Consider the following 15,374-nt stretch of genomic DNA (forward strand, 5'->3'; position numbering starts at 1 on the left):
CGCCTCCACCTCCAGGAAGGGTGCACCGGAAACCAGAAGTGGCCCTGGAAATTGTGTTCATAGTGGTCCCATATTACACCGTGCAAGAAAGACCACCCCCTTTAAGTAGGGTTTGGAATGGTTCTCCTACAAGCACATCTTGAAAAATTGGTCCAAACAGTGAATTTGAAAGAGCCTTTGCCCCAAAGTAGGTATTAAAAAGTAGGTGAACACAAACCACTGACAGATGACATGTGGTAAGAAGGAGCGGTAAAATAAAGGAGGCTTTATAAAAAGAATCCTTTACTTCAAAGGGATGTGGTGGGTGAGGTGAGATGGAAGGAGGCGAGGGTGTGAGACGGTTGGGAGACGGGACGGGGAGCACAAAACCAGAGTACTCACACCAAAGAGCGGGACATCTCTAGAGTTCTTGTAGGCCCGTCCACCACCAACCACACACATTACAGCCCGAGGATTCAGTGCTCAGCCCTTCCTACGTTTCCTACCAAACATCAGCAGCACTCATGGCCCCTTGAGCGCCCCCCTGCTCCCCTCTGAACACGTGATCGGGTTTCCTGGGGATATTGCCATAGAATACCACTTCCGTGGGCCCTGCCAGAGGGATGCGCCTGGACACTTTACGAGTGTGTGAAGGGTGGGGCATGGGTGCATCAAGTAAATGCAGGGATGCTGTGAGATCCCCCCTCGCCCTCAGGGGATTTCCTTCCCAGCTCATGACCCGGGGGTCCCGCTGCAGACGAGCAGCATCCTGGAACCCCATTGGGCGGCGTCGCCTCCAGGTGTCTGCTGGGAAAGGCAGCGGGAAGGAGGCGGGGAACATGGCCCTTCGCCCCCTCTGTTTTATAATTGGTCATGGATTACTCCAGCGGAGACAGGGTTACGCCATTGTAAGGGGCCCTTGCTAACATGTGAGGGCCGGGGCCCCCTGCAAGTCCTGCAGACCACCCCCACGCCAAGCTTTGCAGACTGAGCCCCCTGCTGGGTATGGGCAGCATGGGGCCCCATCACCCAAGGGGCTGCAGGGGGCCCGTTACACCAGTACAGCACTCCCTAATGTGGGCGGCACTGACAATAATGGGAGGGCAAAACCAACGGCAAAGTAGATCGCTAAAGGAAAAGCAACATGTCGCAAAAAAAGACCCTCGTACCTTCATTCCTGCAACAGCACGTGCTCGGGAGTGAGTCCAGCAGCACGCGCAGGAATAAAGGGGAGTGCAGCCTTCAGCCACTACACGGGCTCTGCACGGGCGCTTAAACTGGCGCAGTGGTTACGGGGGAAGCAAGTGAGGCACCGGGCGAGGGGTGCAAAGCAGGTTGGAATTCAGGCTTGCACCAGTGAGCCCAGTCCTTGTTCCCTGCGTCCTGATTGGCTAGCGCCCGTGCCCAGGGCCCTAATGATCAGTCACCATTCTATTGAGATCGCAGGGCCAGAAGACTGAGCTCCACGAGGCTATCCTGAGCGCACAGCTTGTTGCCACACGTCACTTCCAGTGAAATCAATACGAGCACAGAACCTAACATCAGAAGTTATGTCATCAATTTGCCAGCCTTACCTCTGTCCGCCGGATGGGATGACGCCCCAGAGGTCCAGCCCGTCCTCTGTCAGGGTGCCTGTCTAGGAGAGAATAAAGAGAGGAGTCATTACTGGGCAACACCTGGAATAAACAGCATTATATAAAGAGAGGTGTGAGTCATCAATACGCTGATTGCTTATTAGAGAGCACAGAGTGTGACGTGCACTTACATCCTTGGGATTCAGCTTTCAGATGGATTCTCAGAGCACAAGGCAGGAATGGTGCCCAGCGCTGCGAATAATCCTGCGCTATTCACTATAATATTAACTATTTTGCTTGGGCAAGTGGCTGACTCTTGCACGTTTCCTCTGGAGAACAGCGCTTGTTGCGCCTATTTTGAAGATGGGCAGTCTCTCTGATCCTCAGAATGACCGTCCTATCTGCATTCGGGATGTGGACAGCAAGGTGTTTGCTTCAGTGCTGCTGTCTCATCTAGAAAGTTGAGATTGAGGTTGGACTGCTTGGAAAATGGCAAACGGGTTACTGGAGAAACCACGCTACATCACTTCATGGCTTTATTTAGAAATGTATTCAGAGTCAGGCCTGGACCAAGCACTAAGAATCTGTCAGGCCTGGACCAAGCACTAAGAATCTGTCAGGCCTGGACCAAGCACTAAGAATCTGTCAGGCCTGGACCAAGTGCTATGAATCTGTCAGGCCTGGACCAAGTGCTATGAATCTGTCAGGCCTGGACCAAGCACTAAGAATCTGTCAGTCCTGGACAAAGCACTAAGAATCTGTCAGGCCTGGACCAAGTGCTATGAATCTGTCAGGCCTGGACCAAGCACTAAGAATCTGTTAGTCCTGGACCAAGCACTAAGAATCTGTCAAGCTGGACCAAGCGCTATGAATCTGTCAGGCCTGGACCAAGTGCTATGAATCTGTCAGTCCTGGACCAAGTGCTATGAATCTGTCAGGCCTGGACCAAGTGCTATGAATCTGTCAGGCCTGGACCACGCGATATGAATCTGTCAGTCCTGGACCAAGCACTAAGAATCTGTCAAGCCTGGACCAAGTGCTATGAATCTGTCAGGCCTGGACCAAGCACTAAGAATCTGTCAGGCCTGGACCAAGCACTAAGAATCTGTCAGGCCTGGACCAAGCGCTATGAATCTGTCAGGCCTGGACCAAGCACTAAGAATCTGTCAGGCCTGGACCAAGCGCTAAGAATCTGTCAGGCCTGGACCAAGCGCTATGAATCTGTCAGGCCTGGACCAAGCGCTAAGAATCTGTCAGGCCTGGACCAAGCGCTAAGAATCTGTCAGGCCTGGACCAAGCGCTAAGAATCTGTCAGGCCTGGACCAAGCGCTATGAATCTGTCAGGCCTGGATCAAGCGCTAAGAATCTGTCAGGCCTGGACCAAGCGCTAAGAATCTGTCAGGCCTGGACCAAGCGCTAAGAATCTGTCAGCAGGACCAAGCGCTATGAATCTGTCAGGCCTGGATCAAGTGCTATGAATCTGTCAGGCCTGGACCAAGCGCTATGAATCTGTCAGGCCTGGACCAAGCGCTATGAATCTTTCAGGCCTGGATCAAGTGCTATGAATCTGTCAGGCCTGGACCAAGCGCTATGAATCTGTCAGGCCTGGACCAAGCGCTATGAATTTGTCAGGCCTGGACCAAGTGCTATGAATCTGTCAGGCCTGGACCAAGCGATATGAATCTGTCAGGCCTGGACCAAGCGCTAAGAATCTGTCAGGCCTGGACCAAGCGCTATGAATTTGTCAGGCCTGGACCAAGCGCTATGAATCTGTCAGGCCTGGACCAAGCGCTAAGAATCTGTCAGGCCTGGACCAAGCGCTAAGAATCTGTCAGGCCTGGACCAAGCACTAAGAATCTGTCAAGCCTGGACCAAGCACTAAGAATCTGTCAGGCCTGGACCAAGTGCTATGAATCTGTCAGGCCTGGACGAAGCACTAAGAATCTGTCAGGCCTGGACGAAGCGCTAAGAATCTGTCAAGCCTGGACCAAGCGCTATGAATCTGTCAGGCCTGGACCAAGCGCTATGCATCTGTTTTTGTAGCAACCGTTGATGTATCGGCTGCATTTGATGCAGTCCATAGGGGTCTTTTATGGGCCAAATGGAAACAAGGGGGAATTCCAACTGTGGCGCTTAGGTTGATTGTGGGCCTCTACGAACAATCTAATATTCAATTTAAGCTGGAACAGAACAGATCTCTGTCTAGAAAGATTCCCACTCATGTGGGGGTTAGACGGGGCTGCATTTGTTATCCTGCCTGTTTAATGTATACGTCTCTTGTGTAGGAGAGTATCTAAACCCGGTAGCATTTGTCCCCCGAAGTTTGGCCATGCCAGTACTCAGCATTAGTCTAATGGGCGTTGCTATGGCAATTATGAAGCAGAAAAAAGAGAAAGCAGCGGGACCTGATTGTATTCCCTCCAACCTATATAAAGATGAAATTACACTTTGGGCCCCAGTGCTATGCATCATTTGTAATGCTATAGTGAGGCTGGGTAAGGTACAGCGACCCTGGCTGGCAACAGGCTACGTTATGAGGAGGGCAGACGGGAATTAATGTCAAATTATCGTCCAATCTCACGCCTTGAATCTTGAGGGAAGATCTTTGGTAAAATTCTTCTGACATGTTTGCAGAATTGGGTGGATTATAATTTCATAATTACAAACCATCAGGCAGGATTTAAGAGAAACCAGGGGACGGTAGGTCAGTTTTTTCTTGTTCCTCTTGATGCAAAAGTACTTAGGGTTAAGCTCTGTGCAGTATTTTTTAGATCTAAGAACAGCCTTCGACAGTGTGTCCAGGCACGTTTTATGGACAACTTTGGAGAAAAGAAAATGCCCCCCCCCTTTGTGTCACTAGTCCAACAGCTTTATTGCGAGAATACTGCAGAAGTGAGGTTTGGTTTGAGAGAGGAATTGACACACACGTTTGCAGTCAAAATAGGAGCAAGGCAAGGTTGTGTTGTTACTCTACTTTATTCTGTGTTATATTCAGGGGATGTCTACATTCCTCCAAACTAGGCAACGAAAGGTACCCTACCCTCTTTTATGTGGTTGAGCCGTAATCCTTGCCACTTCACCTCAAGGTCTAAGAACCTCGTTAACATTCTTCATGGCCAAGTGTAAAGAATTGGCTCTGGCTTTGAACACTGAAAAAATGAAGACAATGGTCCTTAGACCTAAATATTCAAGGCCCTGTAAATGATCATTAGTAATAGAGGAGTGGATATTGAGCAAAGGAGGAACTTTGATTAATTGGGCATCGCTTCCAAGAAAACAGAGAGCGGGATTCACAACCTGAAACATCCAACCAATCACTGGGCGAATACAGTCACGCAGTGAAATCCTAGTTCTATAAATATGGCTGCAGAGCAGTTTCTCCAGCTCTAGTTCTGCATCACAAACAGACTGTTGCCGCGACAACAGATGCAGCGGAAATGTGGGGGAATGGAAACTTGAAGGCCTTTGATATAACTGAGGCAAAGGTTCTAAAAACTAGGTGTAATTCTCCTGCAGAGCGCGCCCTCTGCTTGTCTCCATTTGGAAACGGATGTCACAGCAGTGAGCGGTTCCATCTGGCTGAAACCGGCGCTGCATTGGCTCAGGTGGGGCATACGAAGGGTTGGGAGCTCCATAACGAATGACTGAGGGAATAGATTGCATCAGAAGGTGGGGGTAGACTTAATTGGGTCTCCCATGTGAGGGACACTCTCTCTATTTTGGGCAAAGTAAACGTGTGTGAGTCCCCCCAATTGCTGAAGATCATTGAAGCCCCAGAATAAAAGGAAAGATGCTGGGGACATCAAGGAGCACTATAGGAGAAGCAGCCTGTAGGCTGTCTGTGGGTAGGGAAATCTGCTGCACGAGGCAGTACTGGGCCTTGACGCCTACTTAGATGAAATTGCCTCACCATTTTGGAGGGCATGTATCTTCGGCTTATAATGGGATTTTTACCAATGGCACCTTTTACTAAGCACTGGGGCTTTGGCAAAGATGTACAAAGTTTGTTGTGTTGGGCAGCTAGAGAGTCTGTTAGCCATATTTCGTCCTATTTGCATTGCTGCGAGGACTTGCTTGACAGCATTAGCCCTTTGTACAGAATCGGCATGTCCCATGTGGTTTTTGCCACAGCACGACACATTGCGATGAGCTGGAATGTTAGATTAATAAGTCAGACTAACCCTAATGGCAGTCCAGGTGATCTGTACAATGATTTTATGAAGATACTGAGCGCACAACAGGTTAACATTTTCATTTTAATATATGTATATATTGTGTTTTTTATTGTAATGTAAAATGTTGTTCTTATTTTTACTGTGTTAGAAATTGAATTCTTTGAATATGTATGGTTTGATGACACTTTTAGCCTGATTCACAGAATTATTTGCGTGAAAAACACAGATGTGTTCGCCTTTCTGCCCAAAAACCCCATACTTCAAACAGGAATTTTCGGGCAGAAAGGCGCGCAAATCTGCGTTTTTCACGCAAATAATTCCATGAATCAGGCTGTTTGTTGGAAATAAAGCAATATTGGTTGATTGCCCTGTTAGATGTGTTTGGTTGCCTTATGCAGATGATTTCTTTATTATAAACAAATGGGCCTTCAGAAATGTATCAATGCCTTTGTTAACTATGCCTTGTAAAAAAGTGTTCACATCAATCCCAATGAAACTCGTATTATACAATGTACCTGCAATAGAAATGTATCAAAGTTTCAATGGCAACTAGCACCTGATACACTGGAAACAATTGATAGCTTTGCGTATTTAGTCTTTCTGATTATTTCTAAACTGCACAAATCCCAGTTAAAAGTTTCTTTATTGAATAGAATGATTTCTCTTACATATCACATGTACAGGATTGATATCAAATTTAGGAAATTCTCTTTAGTTCCAACTCTTCGATTCTATGAAGGCCCAAACATCCTTTATGCTGTCAAATTATACGAACCCTGGCTGTTTGATTATCTACCTAAATTAGAAGGATTGATTTGGTGTGCACTTTTGAAGATCCCTAATATCTGCTATAATATCGGAATTGGGCATAAGATCACTTGTTACTTTGCTGCAGTGTAAAGTGTTGTCATATAAAATCCTTTCTCCTTTGCCAGGCTCTCTTTAGGAAGATTTGAATCAGATTAATATAAAGAATGGTGTCCTAATCCTGAGGGACATATTTGTGTTTTGTCGTCATTTACTGAATCAGCTGGATATTACTGAGAATGATCTCATTACAAACCCGTTAAAGATAAAGGATGTTTTATATCGGAGTGACTGGATTAAAACATTGGAAGATTTTCATGGCTACGGGTCTCTGGTTCATTTGAGATTTGATCATAAAAAAAAGGAACATGTGCTCCCTATCTGAAGATATACCCTAATAGATTTGTTTGAGCCTCTTTCCTCAGATTTAGATGATTTTTTTTGTTCATACGAAGCTAATTCGAGTTCGATATGCTGTGATAAGCAAAGATAGAGCTCTTTGAAGATGTTGTGATGATGCCAATGAACCTGAAACTTTGAAGCATCTTTTAGTAGTTTTTTGTTCTGCTCTATGTGATTAGGAATTGGCCTCTTTTAAACAAACATAGAATTTTCTAATGTGTAAGTCTAGTGGGAAGTATTTAGAGACATTTGTCTGAAGGGGGCAACTACTTTGGTTGTATTGGTTGTGGTGGATTTTAAGAAATGTCTTACCATGGAATGAATTGTATTCATGTGGTCTCAATTCTTATATTCAAGATGGGTTTCATGAACTGCATGTATTTTTGATCGGATTTACTTTTTTGGTTTTTATCTGTTTATGTTGAGTAATATGTTTTGGATTTACCTCGTGGGGGCATGCTGGTCTTGTATGTTATTATTGATGTGTTTTTTCATTGTTTTTGTCAAAGGTTAATAATTAACCAAATGATGATACATTAAAAAAAAGATAGAATGAGCATGTTACAGACCATGTGCAAATAGACAAAAACATGCAAAAGATGGAAATACGAATCAGAAAAGCAATCCGAATGGAGAGATGTTCAGTAAAAACAGCTAAGAGTTACCTAATTTAATATCGGCGGGTTGATTTGCACGTATTATGAAGTAATGAAGGTTTAAACCCCTGTCTCTGGAACAACATTCCAATGGTATGGCAAGAGGGGGGATTTATTTTGATGCAGTTATTTGAAACGGTCCAGAATTTAGGATATATGCAGAGTTTTGAAAGACAGAGCAGGTACATAAATAAGATATATGTTCTATTTGTAGCTAGACATGAAGATTTGACACCTTGGCTTTTAGAGGTCCCACACACATCTGAGGGATTGTATTTGGGGAAGGGCTAAATAATAAGAGATATGCTTTCATTTGGCAACATGTGGAATGTGCAAACTGTCCTTCATTAACAAATTCCAAGTTTCCAGTGAAAGATTAAGAATTCAACATCACACAAAGGTGTGCATTCAAGAGGAGGAGGCGGCAAATGGACATGTGGTGATTCCCCAATTAAAAGGGAGGCCCAACATATTCACACAGCTGTGCAAGCGGTGTAATGTCCTATTTTACCAGGGATGCAGAACTACCCAGACTAATTCCAGACAGACTCCTTGTCCTAAGCAAAGCCTGACTACCCTGTTCTCTACCCTGTATTATTCACTGATTGGATGCAGACACATTTGGGCTGAATATTAGTGTGATTTGCATTTAGAGTTGTGTGAACATTATGAAGTTTCATCATATTTCACTCTCCCTCATTTGTCTCAGGCATATGTGGCCCTGTGGTGTAACCAGGAAAACTTGAGAGGTTGACACTGCTTGTTATCCACGTGGGACTGGAGCTCCCCACACTAACAGGAGATATAGTTTCTTTCTCATGCTTACATTGACCTCGCCAACGTTTATTTATTTATTGTTCATTCTTATAGAGCGCTACACGCCCGTAGGCCTCAGAGCGCACACAAAAGATGGACGGCTATGGTCTGGCGGGGTGGGGCACGTGACAGGAAGAAGATCTAATCCAGAGAATTAAAGACAAACATTTTAATAGCTTTCTTATAAACAGTCAGAGAAGGAGATGATTCGATAGGGGGTAAGGAGTTCCATTGTAGCGGAGCCCTAACTTCGAAGCAAGTGTCTCCAAACTTCTCCAAACAGCGAGTTTGGATTAAGAAATGTAAATTACTTCAGCACAGAATTCTCAAAGGCTTTGCGCGAGAGATTGTTCTTTCCAGGTAGAGAGGTGCAACTGAGGGAAGACATTTAAATGTCAGGGACAAGGTCTTGTACCTCACTCTCTCCTTAATCAGCAACCAATGGAGTTCTCTCCTGCTATCAGAAACATGGTCACATTTCACGAGTCCAACAACAGCCCTAACTGCGCCGTTCTGCATGGTCTTTCGGCCTCTGAAGTTAGCTTTGGAGGTAACAATCATAAGGCTTTTACAATAGTCTAGGCGAGAATCAATTAGCGTTGTCGCGAGAAGGGAGCGATTATTAATATTATGATAGGGTCTCGTCTGATAGAGGAGTTTGATAACCAATTCCAGAAGAGCAGCCAACATTGGAGACATGCTTTTTCATAGATAGTTCAGAGTCAAGGGTGACACCCAGGGTTTTCACACTTTTGGAGACAGGAATGATATTATCCATGATACCAAATTGAGAACACTTTGCATTGATTTTCTTAAGACGCTGACCTGAGTCAGATATGATGAGCTCAGTTTTGCTGTTATTCAGGGCCAAGTAATTATAGGCCATCCAGTGTTGGACCTCTTGAAAGAGATTATTCAGTTTTGGTGTCGATGTCATAGACACCAGTCAGTTCGAAAAGGAACTGAATGTCATCAGAGTAATTAGTTTGAACTATTATAGACTATTTTATACTTTTACATAAAGAGTTCAAACACCCAATGCCCCCTTGCATTGCAGACTGACAGCATTAACAACTGTTTTAGTGAAGACGTGTAAACAAGCCCTGAAACCAGGGCCAGTGCATATTCATTGACTGATTCCCAACGCTTCGCTAAAAGCAGCCGCAGACAAGCATAGGTTATGGGTAGCAAGCAGGCCACTCGGGGCTCCTAGAGGATCAAAAACCTATCCCCAAAGTGATGTGAGCCCCAAGAAACAACTGAGATTGAATTACCACTGAACACAACCAAAGAAACTCCATGATAAGTGCACCTCTTTTCTCTCCTGTCTTGACAAGAGCATGGAGCTTGCTGAGTGTAAAGTGCCAGCACATGTAAACTAGTCCATAAAGAGCAAACATGGGTTTCCACGGATAAGAAGCAGACATTATGGACATAAAATAAGCAGTTGAAAAAGAAAGAGGGGGTAGCTGTGTGACTTCATTTGGGGTTTTAGGAGATAGGTTGCCAACTAGTGTGTTGGGGCTTCAAGTCTGGATGCAAAGAATACAGTGTGAATCACATTGAGAATCAGTAGCTTCCCAACATTTTAAATAATTCACAGTAATATCACCCAACTAAGTCATTGCATTATCTGCAGAAAGATGAAGGGCACTGATGCAGCTGGAATTCAAATATATGCATGTTTTTATTAACGCTGCCCAACAGTAAAATGCATGCAAACGAATTCCTAAATAGCACTGGACTTGTGTTCTTTTCCCACCCAATCCCCCCTTCAGAACCCGTATTTATCTGTCTGATATTATACTGCTTGCATCACAACATTGTAATTTGGGGTATGTTGATACAATGATTGTACAATTGATAATTGTGCAATTTCATTTATATCTTCTTGTGCACATTCATAGCCCAGATTTGAAAAAGGCTCAGGCGAGCCGAAACACGTGTAATCAACTTTAAAAGGGCTAATTAACTTTCTGTTTGATTGGCCATTAAAATCAAGCATACACACACCCGAATGCGCTGAGTCCTGGAGTTTCCTCTTTTTGTACTACACTTTTGGTTGACGGTTAGGCTGTATTACCGTCCGAATCCAGTGACCTGCGACGTTTACAGTACCTGTTGGACTTTCATTACTTAGTGGCCATTATGCACGGACTATTCATGAGAAATTATAAGGGATTTTAAGGAGTCGCCTGGCAGAGCAACTTGCAATAAAGCCTTTTTTTAACTGTGAATTCCTAAATATGACAATTCGAATCCCTACTAAAGGTAATAATTTGGAGGGAAAAAAGCACTATGCTGTTTTCTCACCCAGTGGCTGCACTCTATGCACACTCCAGTGTCTTAAAATAGTGAACAGAAACTCCTCTGTCATGTTTTACAGCTCCTGGCAGTTGTAATGCATGACATTTTGCATTAATGTACACATCATAGATGCAGGATTACGTGTGCTAGAAGGCCATTTGATGTCAGGTTAACATTCTTATATTGCAAAGTACTCTATAATTTTACAGCATACATATTTATGCAAACCAACATAAATATGTGTGATAATCACTGGCAAAAATCAGTGACATCACTTCCTGTGGCCATCTTGGATCAACCACATCTCCAGCCGAAGGCCACAAGAGCCTCCTCTGAGAACCCCAATCAGGAAGAAATTGCATCATCCCAGCCACACAAGGGACAATATCAGAGAAACCAACCAATGATGGAATAGGTGATCAGGTGACATCTCGGATTGGTGACTGACATCACGTCCAGTGGCCATCTTGGATTGGTGAAATAACTTCCTGTGACCATCTTGGATCAGTGACATCACTTCCTGTGGCCATCTTGAATCAACTCGATCTCCAGCCGAATGCCACAAGAGGCTCATGTGGGAACACCAATCTAGAAGAAATTACCTCATCCAAGCAACACCAGGAACAATATCATAGAGACCAACCACTGATGGACTAGGCGATCAGGTGACAAGAGACTGTGTCATCCCTTTTGAATTTCCAAGAGACGTCCAGCCAGTGGCATCCCAGTGAAGGGCAGAACAGTGAAGGGTGAAGACAGGGCATTGACCAGCCTCTTTGCCCCTTAGCCTATGAGCCTTTGCTGTTGCAGGTCTCCCTGCTGCATCTGTATGTACCTGAGGCTTCCTAATGACTGTACTGTTTGTCCACAGTGTGCTTCTCACCTATAGTGCATTCACCCCTGCTCCAACTCCTGCTCCTCCTCCTGCCCCTCCTTCTCATCTCTCCCTAGGTGTTCTTCAATCACACTACAACTTCCCCCTTTCCTATCCCTATTATAAAACTCGCAACTCGAAACTCCCACTACTCCATCTCTCTTCCACTGCCTTTCAATAAATATAGCCAACAAGCTAACCATACCTCCTCTAACACCTATCCACTTTGCCACTCTTCCTCTGAGACTCAGCGTCTCTGAAATGCTCAGTATGCAACAAACCCTCCTTTATCACTGACTGCTTTCACTCCAGGTCTCATCCTCAAACCTTCTTCCTATCACTGAAAACTGGATTTCTCCATCTGCCACTGCCACTTTGCTGGCCCTACACATCTCTACACTATCCTTCTTTCACTCTCCTCGACTGACTGGAAGAGGTGGACGCGTGGGACACCTACTCTCTTCCCGCCTCAATGCCTCTGAACTCTCCAATGCCACATCCTGTCCTACCTCTTTTGAAGTCACCATCTCTCCTATTGCTCAGCCTCACTCGATTCATATCATCTCCATCTATCATCCTCCTGTTCCACTGGACCATTTTTTGATGATCTTGGGCAACTCCTTGATTCTCTTTCCACTAAACATCACCTCATTCTCTTGGGTGACGTTAACCTTCACTCACTAGCCACTTATCAGAAACCTGAACTTCGGTCTTTTCTTAGTGACCACGCTCTCCAATCTATCCATAACCTACTAAACCACACAAGGGCTAACTCTTTGGATTTAGTATTCATCTCCACCTCTCTCTCAGCCACTAATACTATTGTCACTCCATTCATATTTAATCACCCAATTGTTTCCACCACCATCTCCGTTCCACCCTCTGACCTTTCCACACCACTTGCTTCAATTATTGCTAAAAGGAAATGTAAATCTTCTGCCATTCCCCCTTCCTCTCTGATCTACAGTTCTCACTCTCCTCCTGATGCCTCCTTCACCAACACTGCCTTTTCTAGCCTCCAATCCCTACTATATGACTCATTCTCCTGTCACTTCCCACTGCTTACTTCCCGGCTAAGTCTCAGCATCCTCATCCATGTGTAACCCCATTCATACTCTCTCTCCCCACAAACATGCATCCGCTGCTGCGCAAAGGGAGGCGTTCCGACTCACAGGAGCCCCTGCAACTCTACCTGAACTCTCTGAAGTACAAAAAGGGAATTCTACCAAACCCTAATTGACACTCTAAACATCCTTGCTGTCTACAGGGGACACAAAACTCACTCCTCACTCCTCCGAAGTCTAGGGCTATCAACTCACCCTGAAAGCTAATGACCTAGCTGAATATATTGCTGCAAATATTTCCAAAATTAGAGACTCTCTCCTGACCTTCCCCACACTCCCCTCTCTTACATTTTACATGCTGCCTACTTTACCATCATCCTCTGCCTCGATCTCCTGATTTAGTCCCACTAACACTGACCAAGGGCTATCTCTACTGATGAAGGCTCACCCTCTTGTGCCCCACCAGACGCTCTTGCTGCTCAGCTAGTCAAGCCTTTAGCCCCTTGAATGGCCTCTCACTTCACTGAACTCTTCTTCAACAAGTCCATCAACTCTAATGCACTCTTGTCCCAGTCCTGCACCCCCACCCAACCCCCCACCCAACCCAGACCCCAGTTAGTCCTTCAGTAGCTTGGAATACAGAGCGAGTCTGTAGGGCTGAAAGAGCTCTTCATGGGACTGGTGCTTTATCTTTAAGGGAGCATACAAGGCCTGTTGGAGGAGTGGTATGCCTCATTAAGTTAAGAGTGGGACAACGATTAATCAGAGTAGGTGCACTGCAGATTACCAGGTAAGTAATGCACTGTCCGTGCTCCTGCTATTCAGGGGGGTGAGCAGGACAAACAACAGTGAAATAGCCAGGGGTTCTCTAATCTTTGGCTCTCCAGATTTTTTGGACTGCACCTCCCATGAGCTCTACTCAGCATAGTCAATCATGAAGCATCATGGGAGATGTAGTTCAAAACACTGGGAAAGCCACAGGTTGTAGACCCTGGGACAGGCAGGCCCAGCGGATGAAGCTATGAGGATATGTCATCCCAGGGTGTCAACAACTTGCATGGGAGAGAAAAGGCGATTGTCAGGGTCATTGAAAAAATACACGCAAATGCATGGTCTAATGAAAACCGCCGCTCCGCATTGCAGCGTGGAGGTAATCATCTCAATAGGGTGCTGATGCGAATTGTCATTAAATGCGCACCACCACCGTGGTCACATTTAATAACAATAGGGCGCCTGCAGGGCCTTCTCCCACTATGCCAGCTCTGGGGCTCCCTCGAAAGACTCTCCCGAGCCGGTGTGTCGGGGCTACTGGCCCCCGGGCGGTCGCTCGGGTGGCCCACCAGTAAGGCCGGCCTTGGTTCTGGGGAAGTGGCTGATGGGCTGAGGTGGGCTGCTGGCTGGTGTAAGCTGGTTCGTGCAGGATTCAGCTACAGGCAGGTGGACCAGGGCACAGGAGTGGGAAGCAGGTGAGAGGGACAGGCAGGCACCTGGTTCCTCTTCTGCAGCACACAGGATTGGCACCTTCTCTGGGAGAGTTTGCCCGGGGTGCCAGACAACAATAGGGGGTCCGGGCGTCATCTGCAAAGGCGGCACAGGCCTCTCCTGCTATCAACGCGTAGCAGTGCTCCGCACAGGGCACGGCTGGCATGTGTTTCCAATGGGGCTGTTTCTGCAGCCCAGGAGTGGGGTGGAAGGCGGCCAGGAGCCCTGCTGCTCGGAGCTTCCTGGAATGTGCCCTCTCTCGGAATGCCAGGCTGGGATTCGCTCCCTGTTGTGCTGTTTGAGAATCACGAAGAGCGCCGTGTCCTCGTTTTGGCGTCAAATCAGTGTAACAGAAATTCCACGTGACTCCTAAGCCTCTGGGGGCGCATGCTAACCCCCACAGGCCCACCTCTCTGCATAACACCGGCGGGAGGTTGCGGCCTCCACAGCTGCTGACTTTATCCCCAACCCCGAAGAAAGAACGGGCGGCCCTTGGTACTCCGCATCCTCGGCGGTGTTTTGGGGATATTATTTAGAAAACCATTCTTTTGAACAGACGCTGTTTATCCCTTAGCTAACCTTTGAACCCTTCTCAAAGATAGCCGAGCACTGCCTGCGGAGGCCTCGCACACACTCTCGTGCAGTGCAGACACACACACACACACGAACTGTGCGAACACACGTGGTGTGCATGCAATGCACACACCTACTCTGCATACATCACACACGCACACTTTGAGAGTGTACCATACTACCCTTGGAAAGGTGACTTTATGACGCTTTATGATTGAGTGCAGAAAGTGCTTTCCATTGGAAACAAGTACAAGCAAACCTGGAGTCATTATCGAGACAAATCAAAAACAGTTTGCACTTCACAAATACAGCAACTTAAAACCATTGTTGAACAAGCACTCAAGCACAATAAGGTGTTATTTATTTATTTATTTGATTGAATTGGTTTACAATGTTTACAAATAGAGAAAAAAAACAATATCAAGTCATTCAGCACATTCAACTCCTCAGCCTTTCATTCCCTGCTCGTTTTCTCTATTTGCTCATTTCCATGTCGTTATGTGTCTGTTCCTGGGAAGATTTGATGGAAAAGGAGGCCACTGCTATGGCAAGAGTAGTTCTGCCTCCACTCATCAATGTAGTGCACCAGTCCTCGGCGTTGTATGACCTTTACTTTAACAGGTGCGCACCTACAAAGGTCTTTCTCTCCTCCCTTAGGCCTGAAC

At 46.0% G+C, this 15,374-nt stretch overlaps 1 protein-coding gene across 3 annotated transcripts in view; it reads right to left on the reverse strand.

Annotated features, from left to right (window-relative positions):
- Positions 1–15,374, reverse strand: part of LOC138491102 (probable cation-transporting ATPase 13A4) — a 995,403-nt gene that overhangs the window by 490,775 nt on the left and 489,254 nt on the right. For all 3 annotated transcript variants that reach the window (XM_069617423.1, XM_069617421.1, XM_069617422.1), the window contains exon 13: positions 1,554–1,615. In XM_069617423.1, coding sequence (XP_069473524.1) covers positions 1,554–1,615 — 62 coding nt within the window. The remainder of the gene's footprint in view (positions 1–1,553; positions 1,616–15,374) is intronic.

This window comes from Ambystoma mexicanum, chromosome 10 (genome assembly GCF_040938575.1).
Source record: "Ambystoma mexicanum isolate Mex_15411 chromosome 10, UKY_AmexF1_1, whole genome shotgun sequence".
Lineage (NCBI taxonomy): Eukaryota > Metazoa > Chordata > Amphibia > Caudata > Ambystomatidae > Ambystoma > Ambystoma mexicanum.